Source organism: Anoplopoma fimbria, chromosome 21 (assembly GCF_027596085.1).
Source record: "Anoplopoma fimbria isolate UVic2021 breed Golden Eagle Sablefish chromosome 21, Afim_UVic_2022, whole genome shotgun sequence".
Lineage (NCBI taxonomy): Eukaryota > Metazoa > Chordata > Actinopteri > Perciformes > Anoplopomatidae > Anoplopoma > Anoplopoma fimbria.
In genome coordinates this window covers 6244212-6264058 of record NC_072469.1, presented here as the reverse complement: position 1 = coordinate 6264058, position 19847 = coordinate 6244212, and the positions used below count along the sequence as shown (strand labels likewise).

Below are 19847 nucleotides of genomic sequence, written 5' to 3'. Positions count from 1 at the left end.
CTAGACGTGTAAAAAAAAAAAAAAAAAAAAAAAAGGATACTAGACTACAAAACAACATCGTATAATCATGGATTTTTTAAAATTCCCCTTCAACTCCCAGAACAGATGACAGATACTCTCCCCATCTGCTAACCAATCTGTCATAAAGTCCAATTATTAATCGTTTTAACTACAAGATGACGCCTTATTTTTCATTTTCCTACATGCATTTTAACTGGATCCTTTTTAAATCTGCACCTTGAAATAAGCATTCAGAGTAAGATGTCCTCCTCACAAGCTTAAGCTTTAAATAAGTGATGCTGAATAATGTTTAACACGCTCAAAATTCAGCACTTTTTATATATGACCAAAGTGGCATACTGATAAAAAGATGAGTCTAATTAATGTTAACTTTTAGAAACATGTTCTGTATTCAAAATGAAGCGCTGTGCACCTTTTATCAATGACACAGTATCTGTTTATGTTTGAGATGATCCTTTGGCTACCTGAGACAACTTTCACTTTCGCTGTTTGCAGACTCAATGCCGTGTGCAGCAGAGTCAGATCACGTTTGCTCACAGAACAATGGAATAAAGGTCAATATTGCCAGACTTTTTAATTAAAAAGAGAAGTGTGTTTAGCTGCCCCAAGTATTCTGGGACCTGTAATATTAAACCACATTTGCTGTTACCAACAGTAAATTGGGTGTCGCCAAATCAACCACGACTTAAATGTTAAAGTCCAGGTAAAACAGAAGTTGGAGAGTCTTGAGCTACTGTACTATGATGTACTCCCCAGTAAAATGAACATTTGAGCTGTTACAAGAGGGATTCATATCAAATCCTTTGCACTTGATTGGACCGCTAAAAAGTGGGCGGGCTTAGAATGTGCTATGTGGAGCTACAAAGGACTGTGGTTCCAAACACACACCTGAGGGCGACTGTTGCTAAGAGGTAGAGCGGGTCGTCCTTCATCCAGAGGATCGATTGATTGATCCCTGGCTCCTTCCCGGTCCATGTCAACGTGTCCTTGGGCAAGACACTTAAACTCTAAATTGCTCCCATTGGTATGTGAATGGATTAGTTAACCCCTTCCATCAGTGCACAAATGGGTGTTAATGGGGGAATGAAAGCGCTTGAGTGGTAGGAAGACCAGAAAGGCGCTATAAAAGTACAAGTCCAGTTACCAGTTACCTCTCTAGATTGATTGATGGATGTCATGATGCCGCTCGGTGCTAGTTTACGTATGCCTACTTCATATTGTGTTATATAGGAATGAAAGATGATCAAGAAATTGATGTTTTGTAAAAATAAATCTTTGCATATATCGTTAAATAGGTGCAAAGTATGACTTGGGATGTGATCTAAAAAGGGTTAAAAAAGGCATTTTTCATTTTGCCTGCCACGCCCACAATATCTGAGGTTTGTGTGAAGAAATTGAAAGAGGATATGCTGACTTGACACTTTCCCTTTCTGCTGGCCTATTCAAGCGTGAGTTTTCACACAGTAGACAGGCACATCACGCAGATTCACTGAATTGCGTTGGACCCATTCATATGAGCCTGCTGTCAAAAGTAAATATCTAGTTGTCAGCATTCGTACACTTATGTCTGCAGCTGTAGTTAAGCTTCACTGAAATATTTGAAAGACATTAAAAAGCAAATAAAGGTGCATTTTTATGTCTCTCTGCTCACTCTATCCACCTATCTCACATGCATTAACCTGTGCTCTCTCATATTTCCGTCTCTTTTTTCATCTCTCTCTTCATAGAGTCCGCTAAACGACCTTAAAAATGTTGCTATCAATAAATTAAGTTCTGAGATGCCTGTTCACCCAAGCTTGACCCAGGTCAGCTGACATGTGTCGACACGCGTCCTGAATGGGATATCGGTCTCCTCCGCTGTCCACCACACATACATCAGCACTGCTCTCCGACGGACACTTCAGGAAGCATTAGCGGGATGAAGCTCTGATGATGGCTAATGCTCTGCAGCCCTGCTTAGGTTACCAGAGTCAATGGCAGGCCTTAATGGCACAAAGACATTTAGAAAGCAGGTATCGGTAATGTGAGCCCTCTGGCTCATTGCTCAAACTTGTCCATCCTTTAGCTTTAAGGGCCACCAAGTAATCTACCTCAAGTCCCATCTAGTTTTAGGCCTATATTGGCTTCAGTATGTAATGTAGCTATTATCTATAAAATGAAAACAGATACCCTATGCACTAGATGATTGAGGACAATGAGCCATTCAGATGTATGTTTACAGCATAGATACAGTTATAGTTGGCCTCATTCTCCTGTAATGTACTCTACCAATTCATCTGTTTTTTTGTCACTACCGTGTTCACAGACACTTCCTCTCTGCTCTAACAAAAATGTCTATTGAGGAAAAAGAAACATTATAAAAATCAAGATGTTAACATATCACGGTGTAAACAAAATAGATTCACCTTGTAATCTTTAAAGGGAAGTTGATACACATAAAAGAAGGCATATTGAGAGTATCTTGTCATAACTACTGTACCAAAATATCAGTGCATAGTACAATGCTGTACAAGGAAAGTATGTTGTCCTCACTCATGATGTAACACAATGTTTATAACAAACAGTAGAGATATATATATATATACACACAATAAATGAATGTCAGTACGTGGACGTCATCTTGCTTAAGACTAGTGTTCACTGTCATTATCTTTGTTACAGTTCATAAAAACACCACTACGTCACTAGTGCTGATCAGTGACTGCTGACCTGGCTATGATAAGGAAGTCAACACAATGGAAGTACTGAGTCAGGATTTCAGGATTGTCTGTCTTTAAGAGGTGACGAAGGGAAGTGTTTAGGTACATGTCGCTTTGTAAACCAATACAAAGAAAAGATGTGGAGTACACAATGCAACCAGCCCTGAAATCCGATCAGTGGTGTGGTTAAATAAAGAAGTCGTGGGCCTTACTTTCCCCTCCAGGAGTGCTTGGTGGTGTAGAAACAGGCCAGGTCTTTGTTTTCTTTGATGACATTCATCTTTTCACAGGACCTACAGAACAGAACAAAAGTTATTAGGACTAGGATCCAAAAAGTAAGACCTTATACATTTTCAACACAGACAAGGGTTCAGAAAATAAAGAGGTTATATTTTGAATTACCTGCACCTTCACAGGTCATTACTACATCAAGTTTAGGTACCACACATTCCCATATACTGCAGCACACACTTCACACGGTCGTTCGACATTTTGCAGCTCGAAGGGAGAGACTTCCACCAGACGCTCTCTCTGCTTCACAAGTAATGCTGAGTAAACAGTGATTATCCATCGGCTGAGTAGTCCATGTCTCCATGACTAACCGATGCTTCATCGGCGTCGTTAGCTCAGCTATGAGCCGTAGAATCAATGCAGCTGGTAGCACATGACTTGTAATTTTTTTTTACAGCCCACTCTCTGACATCCACGCTCTCCTCTTCATGTGTGCTTTTTCACAGGTTCACTCTGAAAAGAGGCATACTTTAGGAACCACTGGGGTACAGCCTGCTCAGCGAAACAGAGAGGAAGTAAAGGTCTTTCATTCCAGTCTTTTATCATGGCCACAAAAAAACGAAAAAAAAACAGTGCACCAGCTGAGCATTTGTCAATAAAGTCTGCTGCAAAGCCAGTGTGGCCTATTGATTGCTTTAGATAAACAAGGGTTCGGCCATGTCTCAGTGCTTTTGGCCCAGTGCATTATTAGAATGAAATTCTTTGTAATTTAACTTTAACACAGCTACATGTTCTCAAACCTGGACAATAGATCAAGAAGGATCCTTGTCCTTTTGTCACTAAATATAAAGAGTTTCCTTTTCCAACCAGGACAAACAACAAAGCATCAGTGAGACGGTTAAGATTGATATTTGGTGACAGATTGTTTCAAACAAATTAAAGATGAATGCATCAAAGAGAATCCAGTCAACAGACCAGAATAGAGCAAACTGAGGACATAACTGCCTCTCATATCCTTTAGTGCAGTAATCTGCTGGCGGCTGCACTGTGACAAGGGGAACCTGTGTCAGCAGGATCCTGGAAAAATCAGACTCCAGTTTTCCTTCCTCTCCATTTCAGTGTGCAAGCGACTGAAGCAGAGGACAGCAAAATAGCCCCAAATGATGGAAACCACCATTAACCGAGCGGACAATCGTCTGGTGTTCAGAGACGTCAGGACACAAATACAGGCTACTTTCAGGGACCACAGCACTGGACGAGGAATCCGTAAAAAATAAGCCAGTGTCGGCTTCTCAATAACTGATGCCTGTGCTGGAGAAACAAAGGTGCAAGGGAACAGTCAAGAGCCAAGTTTTTCCTCTACAGTTTGTTTTCAAACACTCATTCATGGCGCTGCATAATGAATCTAATCCAAAGCGGGGGGCTGATGGAATGCACAATAGGAGATGTTAGCAGCAAGCAGTGCACAGCGTGATCTTTACTGCTGCAGTTTTCTTTTATTACATTACTGGGTTGAGAGCCCTGTGATTGAGTGTTTAAAAAAAAAAAAAAAAAAAAAAAAGGCCATGGCAGAGTCCAGGACTGGGTCATGTGATTACCCCTCCCACCTCTTCCTGCTTGTATGCAGATGAATAGCAAATTATTCACGGGCTGTCCTTGACAGAGTTAAGCAAAAAAGAAAACAGCAGGTCAGTGAAGAGTAAAGAAAATGGAAATGGAACCGGGCCCAAAGCAAAGCAAACAACATTTACATAATAACTTGCTCCAGACAGGTCTCACAACTTTTCAGAAACTTTAACAAACGCAGCTTTTTTTTGACAGTCTGTACATTTGATAGGATTGCATCAGACCTCTAAACGGGACCTATCTGAACAAATGAAAACAAACGCCATATTACTGTTAGGTACCGACTATAAAGATGACAGCCACAGGTTATACTGCAAGTGCCTCGACAGTTCACACTAAATACTGTGTGGACATCTTCTTTTTGCTCTGCCTATTTAAGTCCATCCTGTTTCTGACAGCTGCTAGAAAAAGAAAAAAAAGTTGGATCACCTGATTCCTCATGGAAAAGAACAATATAAAGAATATGAAAACTGCTTCCTCATCAATTTGGGCACAGGGGGTCAAAAGATCATCTGCCATTACACCATTATATGGCCCTCACCATTTTATACGTCTCCAGTTAAAAAGTTATGTTGACGGCACAAAAAAGAGGCACATGATCATCTGGATAAATCAAATATGAATCAAATATTCTATTGAGTTTTGACACAGACAGGAACAAAACCCAAATATGATTCTGGTTTATGCAATTTGGTTTTCTTCTTGAAAGCTTTTTTTTTTCTGCACTTAAAACCATGTTGCAATGTCCCCTTTGCATTTTTGCCAACATAAAGGAAACAATCTCTCTGGCCACTTGAAGGTCTCTTTCATGAGCCACTTGCATGCAACATATAATAAACTTGCATCCTTTTTATTGTTGCATGTGACAAGAGATATACAGATGGTTCTTGCACGAATTGAGCTACAATGTTGAATGCATTTGAGGATGTATGCTGGGGCCTGATCTGTCAAGTAAATCCCAGTATTAACCTTACCTGGACCTCAAGCCCTTAGCCTTATTCTGCTCCACTGCAGCGGGCCTAAACGGGCTAAAAACAAGCACGACAGCACGGGTGTTATGTTTTTTTTAATGTCGACCTCTTCCTGCTCCTCCTCTCTAGAAAAACAGATATCTCAAACACGTGTGTAACAAGCATTTGTTTGCCAAATGCATTAAAAAAAAAAAAAAAAAAAAAAAAAAAAAAAAGGGGGCTGTGGCAGGGGGGGGGGGGGTTAGCCACAAGCTAGCGGCTAGCCAGCTAAATCAATGGGGTTTTGCGGCAGCGGAGCTAACAGCTAGCATTAGCATTAGCATTAGCATGGCAGAAGATGGGACTTGAACACAGTGGCAGGTGGTGGCGGGTGCATTTACCTGTAAACTCACGCAGACAGGTGTTAATCGTAGCCGTCCCTCAGCCCCCCCCCCCCCACACCCACCCTCCTCTGAGTGCGGCTGGTGCTGCTCGGTTGTCCCCACTCTGACGCTGAAAAGGTGGCTCAGTTTACGGCGTATTCAACCCCGACAGCGCTCAGGACGCTGCCATATTCCTCGCACCGAGAGGGAGCTACTGCGCATGCGCGGGGGCCTGCCTGTCATGCGGCGGTCAGCTGATTGGTTTGTCGGAACCCGGAAGTGTCGACATGCAGACCTGAGATCAGTTTTGCATCATTTTCAGTTCATCAGTGTTTCATATCGAAACTGACCTCGGAACAGCTTATTATAGAAGCTTTAGTTTCCGTTTGACAGCCTCAAAACTAGATTTGATTACAGCAAATATGTTTCTATACATATCAACATTGTTTGGTTTTTAACAGTTATTTTTATTAAAATTGACTTTCTTTGTAATTCCTGTGAAATTAATTGATGAAATGGAAACTGAATTGCACTATTTCTACGTGTACAGTGCCAGTCAAAAGTTTTTAATACTGGGATTTACTTGACAGATCGGGCCCCAGCATACATCCTCAAATTCATTCAACATTGTAGCTCAATTCGTGCAAGAACCATCTGTATATCTCTTGTCACATGCAAAAAAAAAAGAAAAAGGATGCAAGTTTATTATATGTTGCATGCAAGTGGCTCATGAAAGAGACCTTCAAGTGGCCAGAGAGATTGTTTCCTTTATTTTGGCAAAAATGCAAAAGGGGACATTGCAACATGGTTTTAAGTGCAGAAAAAAAAAAAGCTTTCAAGAAGAAAACCAAATTGCATAAACCAGAATCATATTTGGGTTTTGTTCCTGTCTGTGTCAAAACTCAATAGAATATTTGATTCATATTTGATTTATCCAGATGATCATGTGCCTTTTTTTTTGTACCGTCAACATACAGTACCAGTCAAAAGTTTGGACACACCTTCTCATTCAATGTTTTTTCTTTATTTTTATTTTTATTTTTTTCTACATTGTAGATTAATATTGAAGACATCCAAACTATGAAGGAACACATATGGAATTATGTGGTAAACAAACAAATGCTCAACAAACCAGAATATGTTTTATATTTTAGATTCTTCAAAGTAGTTGAATGAGAAGGTGTGTCCAAACTTTTGACTGGTACTGTATATAATATCTTTAAAAAAATGACAATACTATAACGAATACAAGAAGAAATATAAATCAGTTATGTTTCAAAAATCTCCTAAAATTACATGCAAAACATATTGAATTACATTTTAATTATTTGAATATATTTATGTTTTTTATAATCTGCTTTTAGTTCAAACATACAACCAGTCAAAAGTTTGGACACACCTTCTCATTCAATGTTTTTTTTTTTTTTTAATTTCTACATTGTAGATTAATATTGAAGACATCCAAATTATGAAGGAACACATATGGAATTATGTGGTAAACAAACAAATGCTCAACAAACCAGGATATGTTTTGTAAAAACACTTATAGGGCAATTCAACCTGAATTATAAGCATTATTATAATCATGACTATTATTATTCTATTATTATTATTATTATTATTATTATTAATTTGATCTTTTTTGTTGTTATTTTTCTTATGCAGGTTTCCAGGAATCAGTACAGCTTGCTAAGTAAAAAGATGACCCTGGGGAAAGAAAGATTATTGTGCCCTCTAGGGACACTTCCCCAGCAATGCAGCAATACCTGTGCTATTATAGTAGTTTACGCCAGTGAGGCCTACATACAGATTGAGACCAGGAAACACATTAACTGGCTACACATGCACATATATATACATGCATATACACACATTTGTTCTATCACAATGACAAAAAAAGGGATTCAAATGATCAAGAGCCTCACTTCTATGCAAAAATATCTGTTCAAACAATTTAAAGTAAATATATATATATAAATCATTGTATTTTCCTGTTACATCATTCCTACTGTATTACAACAGCTTAGATAAAATTCATCTATAAATTGCCTATGTTTGCATAAGCCCCCAAATTTTTAATTGTAATGCTTTTTATTGCTTTATTGTTTATTATACATTAGATTGTTATGCTCTCATTCAGTTGTTTACTTTGTATACTTTTACTCTCTTGCAATGACCCACATTCTACTACGATCTAATAACATTGACGGTTTTCCATAATAGTTCATAGACAGGCTTTAAATGAGCTCAACACTCCCTTATTTTGGTTCTGCCACAAGAGCTATGCAAATAATGAAAGTAACCACCATAGCCCAGTTTACCACTGCAGAACAGCAGCACCAACATATTGCACTATAACAAAAAACTAAGAAGGGTAATCTATGACTTGAACCCTCCAGAAACTGGTTATAGGTGTGTAGTCCCTTTCTAAAATTATAAGTCACTCACCGCGATTGAAGGTAAAGGGGAAACATCTTGGTGTCTGTGGCTGACTGATGTTGCACAGTGAATTTGAGCGGGGGAGCACCGAGTGGTCACATTTTGAGGCATCTGATTAGTTGACCAACCATGTGCTGCCTGTTAGTGTAATTTAATAACAGCTACAGACATGAGGGGGGAAAATAGTTTCCTTCTTTATCCTTAGGAAACAGAAGCAGCCATGATTAGTCAAATCATTTGAATCATGTTGTATTGCTGGGTAATGAAAACACTTCCATATGCTTAAAATAGTTTACCAAACTGCTGATGGAGGCATAATCTACCATTTAGAGAAACATTGATGCCACATGATCAACAATGAAAATGATTTGAAGATTAGTAAAGATACGTCAAAACACACTGGCAGTGTTTTTATGTGACTGTCATATTCAGTCAAAATCGGGCCTGTCAGTGTCAAATATGTCATCTTGTTTTTACCAGGAGCTTGACTGAAAAAACAATCTAAAGCTTTTCTGTGGAACCTTTAAATCATACTAGGGCTGGTTGCTAACTTATATAAATTCATGAGCTGTACATGCAAGTGCCACAGGAAAAAAGGCATAAGAAGAGTATAGATGATCTCAGTGTAGACTGCTGATGAGGTCAAAGCCTAAATCTTGTCACGACCTCTCACACTTCTAGCTCAATACTGCCATCTAGCACTAAATACCACACACTAGCATATTTGCGGTTGTTGTGCATTGAGAAGGTAAATGTTGTGCATTTAAATAAAAATCATATTTACCTTCTTGTACCTATAACCTGTAACATTAATAATTGGAAAACCCATAGAAATGAATCAAGGAGATAAAATAGTAAGACTTGGTGGACATCAAACAGTACCAGTCAAAAGTTTGGACACACCTTCTCATTCAATGTTTTTTCTTTATTTTTTTACATTTTTTTTCTACATTGTAGATTAATATTGAAGACATCCAAACTATGAAGGAACACATATGGAATTATGTGGTAAACAAACAAATGCTCAACAAACCAGAATATGTTTTATATTTTAGATTCTTCAAAGTAGTTGAAAGAGAAGGTGTGTCCAAACTTTTGACTGGTACTGTACATTGTCAAAAAAATAAAAAATAAACCTTTTTAAGAATGACCCTTTTCAGAACTATAGATGTTTCTTCAAAAACAAGCATTTTCGTTAAAAAAAATTGTTGATGGCCTTTAACTACAAAAAAGGCCATCAACAATTACAGTATATATATATATATATATATATAATATATATATAAATAAAATATAAAATATATATAAGTATATATATATATAAGTATATATATATACAGTACCAGTCAAAAGTTTGGACACACCTTCTCATTCAACTACTTTGAAGAATCTAAAATATAAAACATATTCTGGTTTGTTGAGCATTTGTTTGTTTACCACATAATTCCACATGTGTTCCTTCATAGTTTGGATGTCTTCAATATTAATCTACAATGTAGAAAAAAATAATAATAAAAATAAAGAAAAACCATTGAATGAGAAGGTGTGTCCAAACTTTTGACTGGTACTGTATATATGAAATTGCGTTTAAAAAAAGTAGGAAAATAAAGAAACCGGAGTGCAAAGTGCGAATGATAATATTATTGGCGTGAACAGATTTGCGTTATATTACATTTATTAAAGCCTATTATACAAATTAAATATTTAAATATTTTTAATATAATTAGGCTATTATGACAATATTATTTCGATAAAATATCTTATATTTTAGCAGTCATTCCACCGTGTCACTTTTTGTTTCCAGTTCTACGTAGCGCCACTGAACGCACCTCCAGTAACCAAGGCAATGACGCTATCCTCCGTTACCAAGGCATTCTCGAGGCAAACACTAGCTTGATAGCTAGGCTAGCCAATCTGCCAGATAATCTTATAGCTATGATATAACCTCCGTTTAGCCTCTTCACCGTTGAACTACAAGCACTGAATAGTTTACTAAAACCCTCGACTCCAGCATATCACCATTAGCTTGCTGTATATTCGCTGCGTGGCCTAGATTAAAGGCTGAAACACCCATTTTATTCCCTTTTGGATCTCAGTCTACAAGCTAGCTTAGCAACGTTAGCATTAGCTGCACAGCCCACCATGGTAAGTAAGCTAGCTGCGATCATTTGTTGTTTATTGCTAGTCAGTGCAGCATGCTAATCACTCACTTTGTTTTATAGAAAGACAAGAATATGCACAGTAATCATCCCTAATAATAGCAGGTTGTTACATCAGCAGGGGGAATCCTCTGCATGTTAGCCCATAATGAGCTAGTGGTGGTTTCCATTACAAGCCTCTGCCTGTCTCCCTGTCTCTCTTTAACCTTGCCTGTCTCTCTCCTCTTGTCTCCCTGCAGGCTGAATTTGGGTTTAATGAACACCATCAACATGAAGTCATCAATTACATGCGATTTGCACGTTCAAAGATGGTCCTGAGACTTAAGACCATTGACTCATGCTTTGAAGAGCTCAAGGACAGCAGGTGACTGGTCATACAACTTTTACTCACTTAACTTGAGACACATATTCAATAGAAGGGACATATACAATAAGATAAGATAAGATAATCCTTTATTAGTCCCGCAGCGGGGACATTTACAGGATTACAGCATCATAGAGGATAGTGCAAACAAGAGACAGTAAATAAGCAAATGAGCAATAAAAAACAGTAAAGAATCCACAGTAACTGAAATATTATACAGTACCAGTCAAAAGTTTGGACACACCTTCTCATTCAATGGTTTTTCTTTATTTTTTATTTTTTTCTACATTACATTACAGTCATTTAGCAGACGCTTTTATCCAAAGCGACTTACAGGAAGTGTATTCAACATAGGTATTCAAGAGAACTACTAGTCACCAGAAGTCATAAGTGCATCTCCTTTCTTAAACAAGCATCTAAGAGCATAAACCAGAGCAAAAGTATAGTGCAGAGGCAAATTACTACGAAAACAATAATTGCAACAGACGACTACATTGTAGATTAATATTGAAGACATCCAAACTATGAAGGAACACATATGGAATTATGTGGTAAACAAACAAATGCTCAACAAACCAGAATATGTTTTATATTTTATATTCTTCAAAGTAGTTGAATGAGAAGGTGTGTCCAAACTTTTGACTGGTACTGTATATACAGACAGAAACTATTATAACTATTGTATTGCACAGTGTATTAGTGTCATGTGGTCTACTGGGAGCAGAGCTGGTTGTGCAACCTGACAGCAGCAGGATATATCATATAAAAATGAAGTGCTTTTCAGTTGAGATGGACCTGTAATGTTTATGCATGTATGTTTCTCTCCGAAGGCTGGTGGAGGAAACCTTCACAGTGGACGAGGTGAAGGAGATGCTGGACGGGCTGCAGGCGGTGGTGCGTGGGGAGGTGGAGACGGAGCTCATCAACACGGCTCACACCAACGTGCTGCTGCTCAGGCAGCTCTTCTCTCAGGCTGAGAAGTTTTACCTACGACTGCAGAGCGATATCTCAGAGCTCGAGAACAGGTGAGCAGTGAGGGAGGAAGCAGATTTAGGTTTCCTGTTAGTTGTTAGGTTAATACACCTAAAAACACAAAGCAAACATTTGACTAAAGATGACCTGGTCAGGTTTGTCCTGCAGGAGTACATGACGTTCTTATTCAGATATTATATAGCCCCTCTCGGATCCTGAAAGTTTAATTTTTTATTTTAATTTAGTGTGCACAAATCTCTATCTTGTTTCACTTGTGAGCACAAGATATGAATTTTGTGTGCACAAAAAAACCATTAAAAATTGGCTGTAAAACATTTTCAAAATAAAATGATTTATAATGATGTGATGGGGGTTCAAGGTCAAACAGAGTGCCACACCATAGTTTTTTATTTGGCGCACGTGCAGTCATATAAGTTTAACTGATGAAGAATCAGCCACGATGAGCTCAACACTTCCTTATTTTGGTTCTGCCACAAGAGCTATGCAAATAATGAAAGTAACCACCATAGCCCAGTTTACCACTGTAGAACAGCAGCACCAACATATTGCACTATAACAAAAAACTAAGAAGGGTAATCTATGACTTGAACCCTCCAGAAACTGGTTATAGGTGTGTAGTCCCTTTCTAAAATTATAAATCACTCACCGCGATTGAAGGTAAAGGGGAAACATCTTGGTGTCTGTGGCTGACTGATGTTGCACAGTGAATTTGAGCGGGGGAGCACCGAGTGGTCACATTTTGAGGCATCTGATTAGTTGACCAACCATGTGCTGCCTGTTAGTGTAATTTAATAACAGCTACAGACATGAGGGGGGGGAAGAGTTTCCTTCTGTATCCTTAGGAAACTCCTTAACAAAATGGATAGTGATGTCTTTTAGGCTTCAGTGACATATTACAAGTAGACAATGCAACAGAATCTTTTTGAATCTTTTATTTGGCTCTACAGTCATATTAGTTTAACTGATCAAGAAGCAGCCATGATTAGTCAAATCATTTGAATCATGTTGTATTGCTGGGTAATTGTATTGTAAATATGCAAATTAAAACACTTCCATATGCTTAAAATAGTTTACCAAACTGCTGATGGAGGCATAATCTACCATTTAGAGAAACATTGATGCCACATGATCAACAATGAAAATGATTTGAAGATTAGTAAAGATACGTCAAAACACACTGGCAGTGTTTTTATGTGACTGTCATATTCAGTCAAAATCAGTGTCAAATATGTCATCTTGTTTTTACCAGGAGCTTGACTGAAAAAACAATCTAAAGCTTTTCTGTGGAACCTTTAAATCACACTAGGGCTGGTTGCTAACTTATATAAATTCATGAGCTGTACATGCAAGTGCCACAGGAAAAAAGGCATAAGAAGAGTATAGATGATCTCAGTGTAGACTGCTGATGAGGTCACAGCCTAAATCTTGTCACGACCTCTCACACTTCTAGCTCAATACTGCCATCTAGCACTAAATACCACACACTAGCATATTTGCGGTTGTTGTGCATTGAGAAGGTAAATGTTGTGCATTTAAATAAAAATCATATTTACCTTCTTGTATCTATAACCTGTAACATTAATAATTGGAAAACCCATAGAAATGAATCAAGGAGATAAAATAGTAAGACTTGGTGGACATCAAACAGTACCAGTCAAAAGTTTGGACACACCTTCTCATTCAATGTTTTTTTTTTCTACATTGTAGATTAATATTGAAGACATCCAAACTACTCACGTGCAGTCATATAAGTTTAACTGATGAAGAATCAGCCACGATGAGTCCAATCAGTTAATCATGTATTATAGCTAGGTGATTGTATTATAAAATTGCAAATATAAACACTGCCATATGCTTAAAAAGTTTACCAAAATGCTTGTGGAGGCATACTCTACCAATAGTAATTTAAAGAAATATGGAGGCTACATGATCAACAATGACATTTTTTTGAAGATAAGAAAACGTTATGTACTCTTATGTAAATAAGAGTACATAATGTTCTTATTCAGATATTATACATTGCCTCTTGGGTCCTCAAAGTTTATATTTTATTTATTTTATATTTTATATTTTATATATTATATATATATATATAAAATGTTAAAATAAAATATATATATAGTGTTCACAATTGTATATCTTGTTGCACTTGTGTGCACTAGATATAAATCTTGTATGCACAAAAAAACATGAGAAAATCTGTGAAAACTTTTTAAAAATATAATGATTTAAAAAGAGCAAAGCTTTTGCACTCCAGTAGGACGACAGGTGCGTAGAAGAATACCTTAGGTAGACAATATAGAACAAAAGAATCACGCACACTGTCTTCTTCACTTGCATATAAATATATTTCAGTAACAACGTTTCGGTACGTAGACCTTCATCAGGTTATTTACTAATTACCAAAATAACCTGATGAAGGTCTACGTACGGAAACGTTGTTACTGAAATATATTTCTATATGTTCTAAAATATATATCATTTAAAATGATGTAAGGTGAGCTCAAGGTCAAACAGAGTGCCACACCAAAGTAAGAAGTGCGCTAGGCCTCTAAACATGCAATACACCTTCATGTTCATGAGAATAACTCCTCCACTTTGTGCCATTTCCTCCTCAGTGCTGTTTAGTTTTAGATCTTGTGCATGTGTTACAGTATGTATGCCAGGCAAAAAGGTCATTGGAAAGCCACATAGACAATGTCAATTTAACCCTTTTTTCCATTACAATGGTTTCCTTTTTGCAATGACATTCATTTAGCATGAAAACCACAACTGCTGCCACATTTTCACTATACATTTTCACAGAAATTACTAGAATATCATACTTTGAGACTTCTACCACCAACCCAATACAATAGAGATGAGTAGAGCGTGAATGTTAATGAATCTCAAAACATAAACTGAATTTAAAGAACATAATAGCATGTAACACTCCGGAATGTATCATTTTGAGAAACAAGGACATTGTTTATAGAATTACGCTCTTGAGTTTTTTAATTTTACAAATTGAATATTTGTTGCAGCCTCACAATTTTTTTTTATTGCAAAAGTCCCAGCAGTGTTTATCCCAAAGATTTTCCAACTATGGGTTAATGAGATTCAAATGTTCGGGTGAACTAACACTTTAACGCTTAGAAAAAAATGAATTTGCAAATACAGTATTATGTTTTTTTCACACATTTACAATGATTTAAACAATTACATTTTAATAAAGTTGATTTTAACTATTATTAGCTTGTCATGTTTTATGAGTGCATACTTTTAAAGTGGTGGAATCGTACAAAGTTTGGGGCCACATTATTTCATTATTTCTGTTGTTACTAAGAAAGGGTGCCAAGAGTGCATCTTCATATTATAAGCAGAAAATATAGCAATGCACGCATGTACATGTTATACTAATAATTAAGATAAATCACTTTGAACTCTGGCTTTTTTGGCACAAATATAGTCAGGTTAGATCATAGAGGTTAAGTAGATGAACAATATAACACAGTTAAGATGAATCTGTTCCAAAATGAACTAATGTCAGTGGCTTTCATTTACAAAATTGAACGTCAAACTAAAGCCCAAAGCAGATGTCATCCTGTTCTTCCTTTTTGCATGTGAGATTGAGGAAGCAAGGCTTTTCCATGTTCACTACCGTCACATTATTTGATATGACTGCCAGTATCAGAGCAAACGGTCATACAATTTCTTACTTTGTTGCTTACTGTTCTTAAAATGTAATAAACTGATTCCATTGGCCAGTATAATCATTTTAAAGCTCATGTTTACACAGGTTTGAATGTACTTCTTTGACATTCAGTTGAACTTAACGCATCTTCTGACCTCTGCACCTTTCACCTTGTTCAAACACTGAGCATGTTTTGGAAAAGTTATTTTGTTTGTAATATGCACGTGGTGGGTGGATAGGCCCTAAAGTGTTTTTTTTATCTCACAGGGCTCAGCCCTACGTGACTGATACGGCGTACAAAGCAAGGAATACGCCCCATGTCACAGTCTACGTGCTTTCAGCTGCTTTTTAAAAACCACATTTAAGCTTTCCAGAGAGCTGTTCTGTTCACCACAAGCATATATCTTATATCATATGTGCTAAACTGCCATCTGGAACAAGGGTGTTTATTTTCCTTGCCGAAGCTACATAACTGCCAAATAGCATTTTTATTTTTGTAATGTTGAAAAACACATTGTGGTGGCAAGCTGACATTTGAATGAAGAGATACAAATAATGGTCATATTACCAGATCAGTTCCAATTTGTTCAGTGTTGCTCACAAAAAATTGTCAACTTTACCTGTACATACTTTGTATTCCAAAGGCTGATGTTTAATGTACTCTAAAAAATGAGTAGTGCATATTTAAAAGGGGTGGCATAGTGGAGAGCAAGGTGGAGAGCAAGGTAGTTCTCCAATCAGAGGATCGGTGGTTCGATACCCGGCTTCGGCAGTCGATGTGTCCTTGGGCAAGACACTTAACCCCAAGTTGCTCCCGAAGGCTTGCCATCGGTGTGGACTGGATGTTGCATGAATGTTAGTTAGAGTCTGATGGTGGCACCTTGCATGGTAGCCTGTCATCAGTGTGTGAATGGGTGAATGATATGTAATATACTACTGATTGTAAGTCGCTTTGGATAAAAGCATCTGCTAAATGACGCAATTTCAAGCTTTTTGTGTTCCCTTCTCTGTCATTTTCTTCATTATTCTGCTGTCCAATTATTTTCTCTTCTACCCACATAGGGAGCTGTTAGAACAAGTGGCTGAATTTGAGAAGACTGACTTCAAAACCGCTGATAAGGTGAGTCTAATGTGTAGCTCTTTCACATGTAGAGCTTCACACGGCACCGTCAATATCGCCATTAATCATGTGTTCAAAGGATATTTACACCCTCATGGAATTCAGTAGCTACTGCGGCGGATTTTAAGTAGTTTTATATTTCAGGCCACCTGCCCTTCATGAGTGCGGTTAAGAAGTCACACTTCACTGAGGTTGATGTGTGGTTTCACAACTCACAGTTAAAGAAAAACAAATCATCTTTGTAACACAATATGCCACTCTTTCATGGGTTTGGCTTTTCACACCTTGCCTCTCAAAAAGGTAGATGCTAGTCATCCTCACATTTCTAAGAAAAGTGAGAGGGATATAAAATATTCATATTTACCATTACATGTTACATATAGTTATCTGACGGTATAGCCAACATGTTTTAAGAAATAACAGTCATTGTTTCATTTGAAAATTTGTTTACTTTTTATTCCCAGATAAACCAGGAAACAAGCAAACCCAAGCTAGCACCGCTAAATGAAGGCGGGGTGTCCGAACTTCTTAACAAGGTAAAGAAATACAGTGCATGAGTAATTTTTTTAAGTTGTTATCGTATCATACAATCCTTCACACCCATCTTGAATATATTTTTCCAGGAGATAGCGAGACTACAGGAGGAAAATGATAAACTGAAAGCCAGAATGCGGACTTTAGAATCACAGGTATAACAATAAGCCATACATTTTTTAAATACAGTAACTTTCTTATGAGCCATGCACCAGTTTACGTTGTTAACTCTCTGCTCTGATTCATTTTCTGAGGCAATGAGTGCGCTGGATGAGAGAACCAAAGCAGAGAGAGCCCTGAAGGACATTCAGAAGGTCCAAGGTGACCAACAGGTACTGTTTGGAGTTTGGCTTGTCGAAGTAGCATCATCTTCTTTTGGACTTTGTTTGAGTTTGCTCTCCATTCTACTACATTTATTTTTTCAACTCTTTATTTTTGTTTCATCTGAACATTTGCTGTCATTTGGTTCTATCTGCTAACTTGGACCTTGAATGGTATGTATCCAGCTGATCAAAGTGTTGCTTTTGCCTCTACCTGTGAATAGGAGTAGGGTGTAGATTCTGTAGGTACACCAATGATGGCCATTCATTCCATCTGATTTTCTACGTTTTTTTTCTTCTCCCTACAAGCTGGCTGCTCAATCCCAGGAGATCAGCAGTCTGGAGGACACAGTGGCAGCTCTGAGGGATGATTATGAAAAAACTCTTAGTGCCAACTCGGCCTCCCAGAAGGGTCTGCAGGAGAACCTGATCTCCGCCAAACACGAGCTTCTGCGAGTGCAGGAGCAGCTGTCATTGGCAGAGAAGGTACGTCACTGTGGTGCTTACCTGCAAATGGACAGTAACCGCATCTGAAGTTAACACATGTTTTAGTGTTTATCAAATATGTTTGTGGCAGACCAACTTTTTGTACTGCCCAGTTAGAGAAAGATTAGGTATACAGCTTCTGTTGCAGTTGTTTTCATGTGTTTATGTATGTGTGTGTTGTGCAGGAGTTGGACAAGAAGTTCCAGCAAACTGCGGCCTACCGCAACATGAAGGAGATCCTGACCAAGAAAAATGAGCAGATCAAAGACATTAGAAAACGATTGCAGAGGTAGCTTTGATTGTTAAAAAATGCTGGTCAAAAGAATTACAGAGATGTAAAACAAGCAAACACACTGATATGGCTCTTCAAGTTCAGCCACTTTTGTTCTATTCTGTGCTTTAAAAATTGGCTTTCTTACAGATATATTGGTCTAATTTCAGGTTTGTAATGCTGTTATTGCTTGTCCATTTCAGATATGAGCCCAATGAATGAGTTCTACCCAAGAAAACAGGTGTCCGGAGGGTTTCGACGGGACCAAGAAACCACCAGTTCCACTGCTGCAAGACAAGAGAGACAGAAAAAAAGCACTTCCTGTTGAGGAATTGTTTATTCATGCTTTATCTGGCATCTCCAGTAGTTATTGGCTTTAGTAAAGAGCGCGAGCAGAGTCGGGGAGGTCGTCAGTACACACACCGCCGAGCACACTGATGAAATAGTGACAATTGATAGCCTTCTCCAGCTGTGCTTTTCTTTTTCTACGTCCCAGTTTTGGAGCTGACTTACTGTAGCTAGCAGACTTCCCTCAGTGCTCTATGCAATTACTATCACGTCCCTGTTTGAAGAGGCCTTGTCCATTTGTCTGCCTGAAGCATTGCCGTCTAGTCCATCAGATGGTTATAGGTGATATTTAGCTTTCTAGCAACGGGTAATCGAGTATTGATATTTTGCTGATCAGTCTTAATTTTAGCAGACCCTTTTGTAATCCAAATATTGTTGAGTTAGACCCAAGCCGTTGTGTTTATCAATAGTGAACAGCTTCAAATTAATGTTTACCGACCTTTTGAGGTCAACCCTGCTTTAATTTGTGACCTAAACATTTTAATTGCATTTCACACTAAAACATATTTCCAATGATCTGACATTCTGTGAAAGTCCGATCATTGAAAATATACCGAAATTTCTCGCGATTGTTTTTTCTGCTCTTGCTGATTGAATGATGTGGATAGTGATCTGGAGTGATTTCCCTACATCCCCTACACAAAAGGGCATAGAATATTTTTGTCTGGAATCTTTAACTGTGTACTTTTCGTATTGCTGTGGGTGATGGAGTGTAAGAGAAAATGATGTTCATGAAGTAATGCTCTTGTAGAGTATGATACATCGACCCTATATTACACTAGATGTGCATTTGTTTGTATTGTGCAAAGTATGGGGTAATAAAAGCTGTTGACAATTAAACGTGTGGTCATTCTTAGTGAGTTAAGTAATTGTTTTTTTTTCACTTAAAGTTTAAGGCATATTTATTTATTAATATTTAATAAACACCAAGGACATTCACTGAAGACTGAAACTTTCTGACCTATGATTGTCCTCTAACATGCCAAGGTTGTCCCTCTTTCTGACCCAATGCATGCTGGGATTGGCTTCAGGGTATTGTAACACTGGCAATAAACAATAAATAAACAAAAAGTTTGAAGAATTATTAGGACATATCTATTGATTATGATAGATTCTAGACTGATTAAACGCCACTGTCAGGAACTGACTGGTTCCACAAGGGGGTGCCAGAGGGCAAAAATGCACAGACTTAAACTACATACACGTATTTACAAGCTGTATACATGGGAA

The 19847-nt window shown here is 37.7% G+C and overlaps 2 protein-coding genes across 3 annotated transcripts in view; one reads left to right on the top strand and one right to left on the bottom strand.

Moving 5' to 3' along the window:
* LOC129110433 (dnaJ homolog subfamily C member 13-like) overlaps positions 1 to 6099 on the bottom strand; it is a 31318-nt gene extending 25219 nt beyond the window's left edge. For both annotated transcript variants that reach the window (XM_054622511.1, XM_054622512.1), the window contains exons 1-2: positions 5929 to 6099; positions 2933 to 3013 (exon numbers count right to left, since the gene is read on the bottom strand). In XM_054622511.1, coding sequence (XP_054478486.1) covers positions 2933 to 3000 — 68 coding nt within the window. In that variant the 5' untranslated portion in view covers positions 3001 to 3013; positions 5929 to 6099. The remainder of the gene's footprint in view (positions 1 to 2932; positions 3014 to 5928) is intronic.
* Positions 6100 to 10237: 4138 nt separating this feature from the next.
* lztfl1 (leucine zipper transcription factor-like 1) lies at positions 10238 to 19439 on the top strand. Its single transcript, XM_054622513.1, has 10 exons — positions 10238 to 10494; positions 10748 to 10872; positions 11703 to 11897; positions 16601 to 16658; positions 17123 to 17194; positions 17282 to 17347; positions 17447 to 17524; positions 17822 to 17998; positions 18184 to 18287; positions 18473 to 19439. Exons 1-10 carry the CDS (start codon positions 10492 to 10494, stop codon positions 18489 to 18491), a joined length of 897 nt encoding a protein of 298 aa, XP_054478488.1. The 5' UTR covers positions 10238 to 10491; the 3' UTR covers positions 18492 to 19439.
* The last annotated feature ends 408 nt before the right edge of the window (positions 19440 to 19847 follow it).

What these genes read in the sequence shown, in the direction of transcription:
- lztfl1 (XM_054622513.1), top strand. An exon ending in AGGTCCAAGGTGACCAACAG is followed by an intron (nt 17,525 to 17,821) that starts GTACTGTTTGGA and finishes TCTCCCTACAAG; the next exon opens with CTGGCTGCTCAATCCCAGGA. An exon ending in AGCTGTCATTGGCAGAGAAG is followed by an intron (nt 17,999 to 18,183) that starts GTACGTCACTGT and finishes TGTGTTGTGCAG; the next exon opens with GAGTTGGACAAGAAGTTCCA.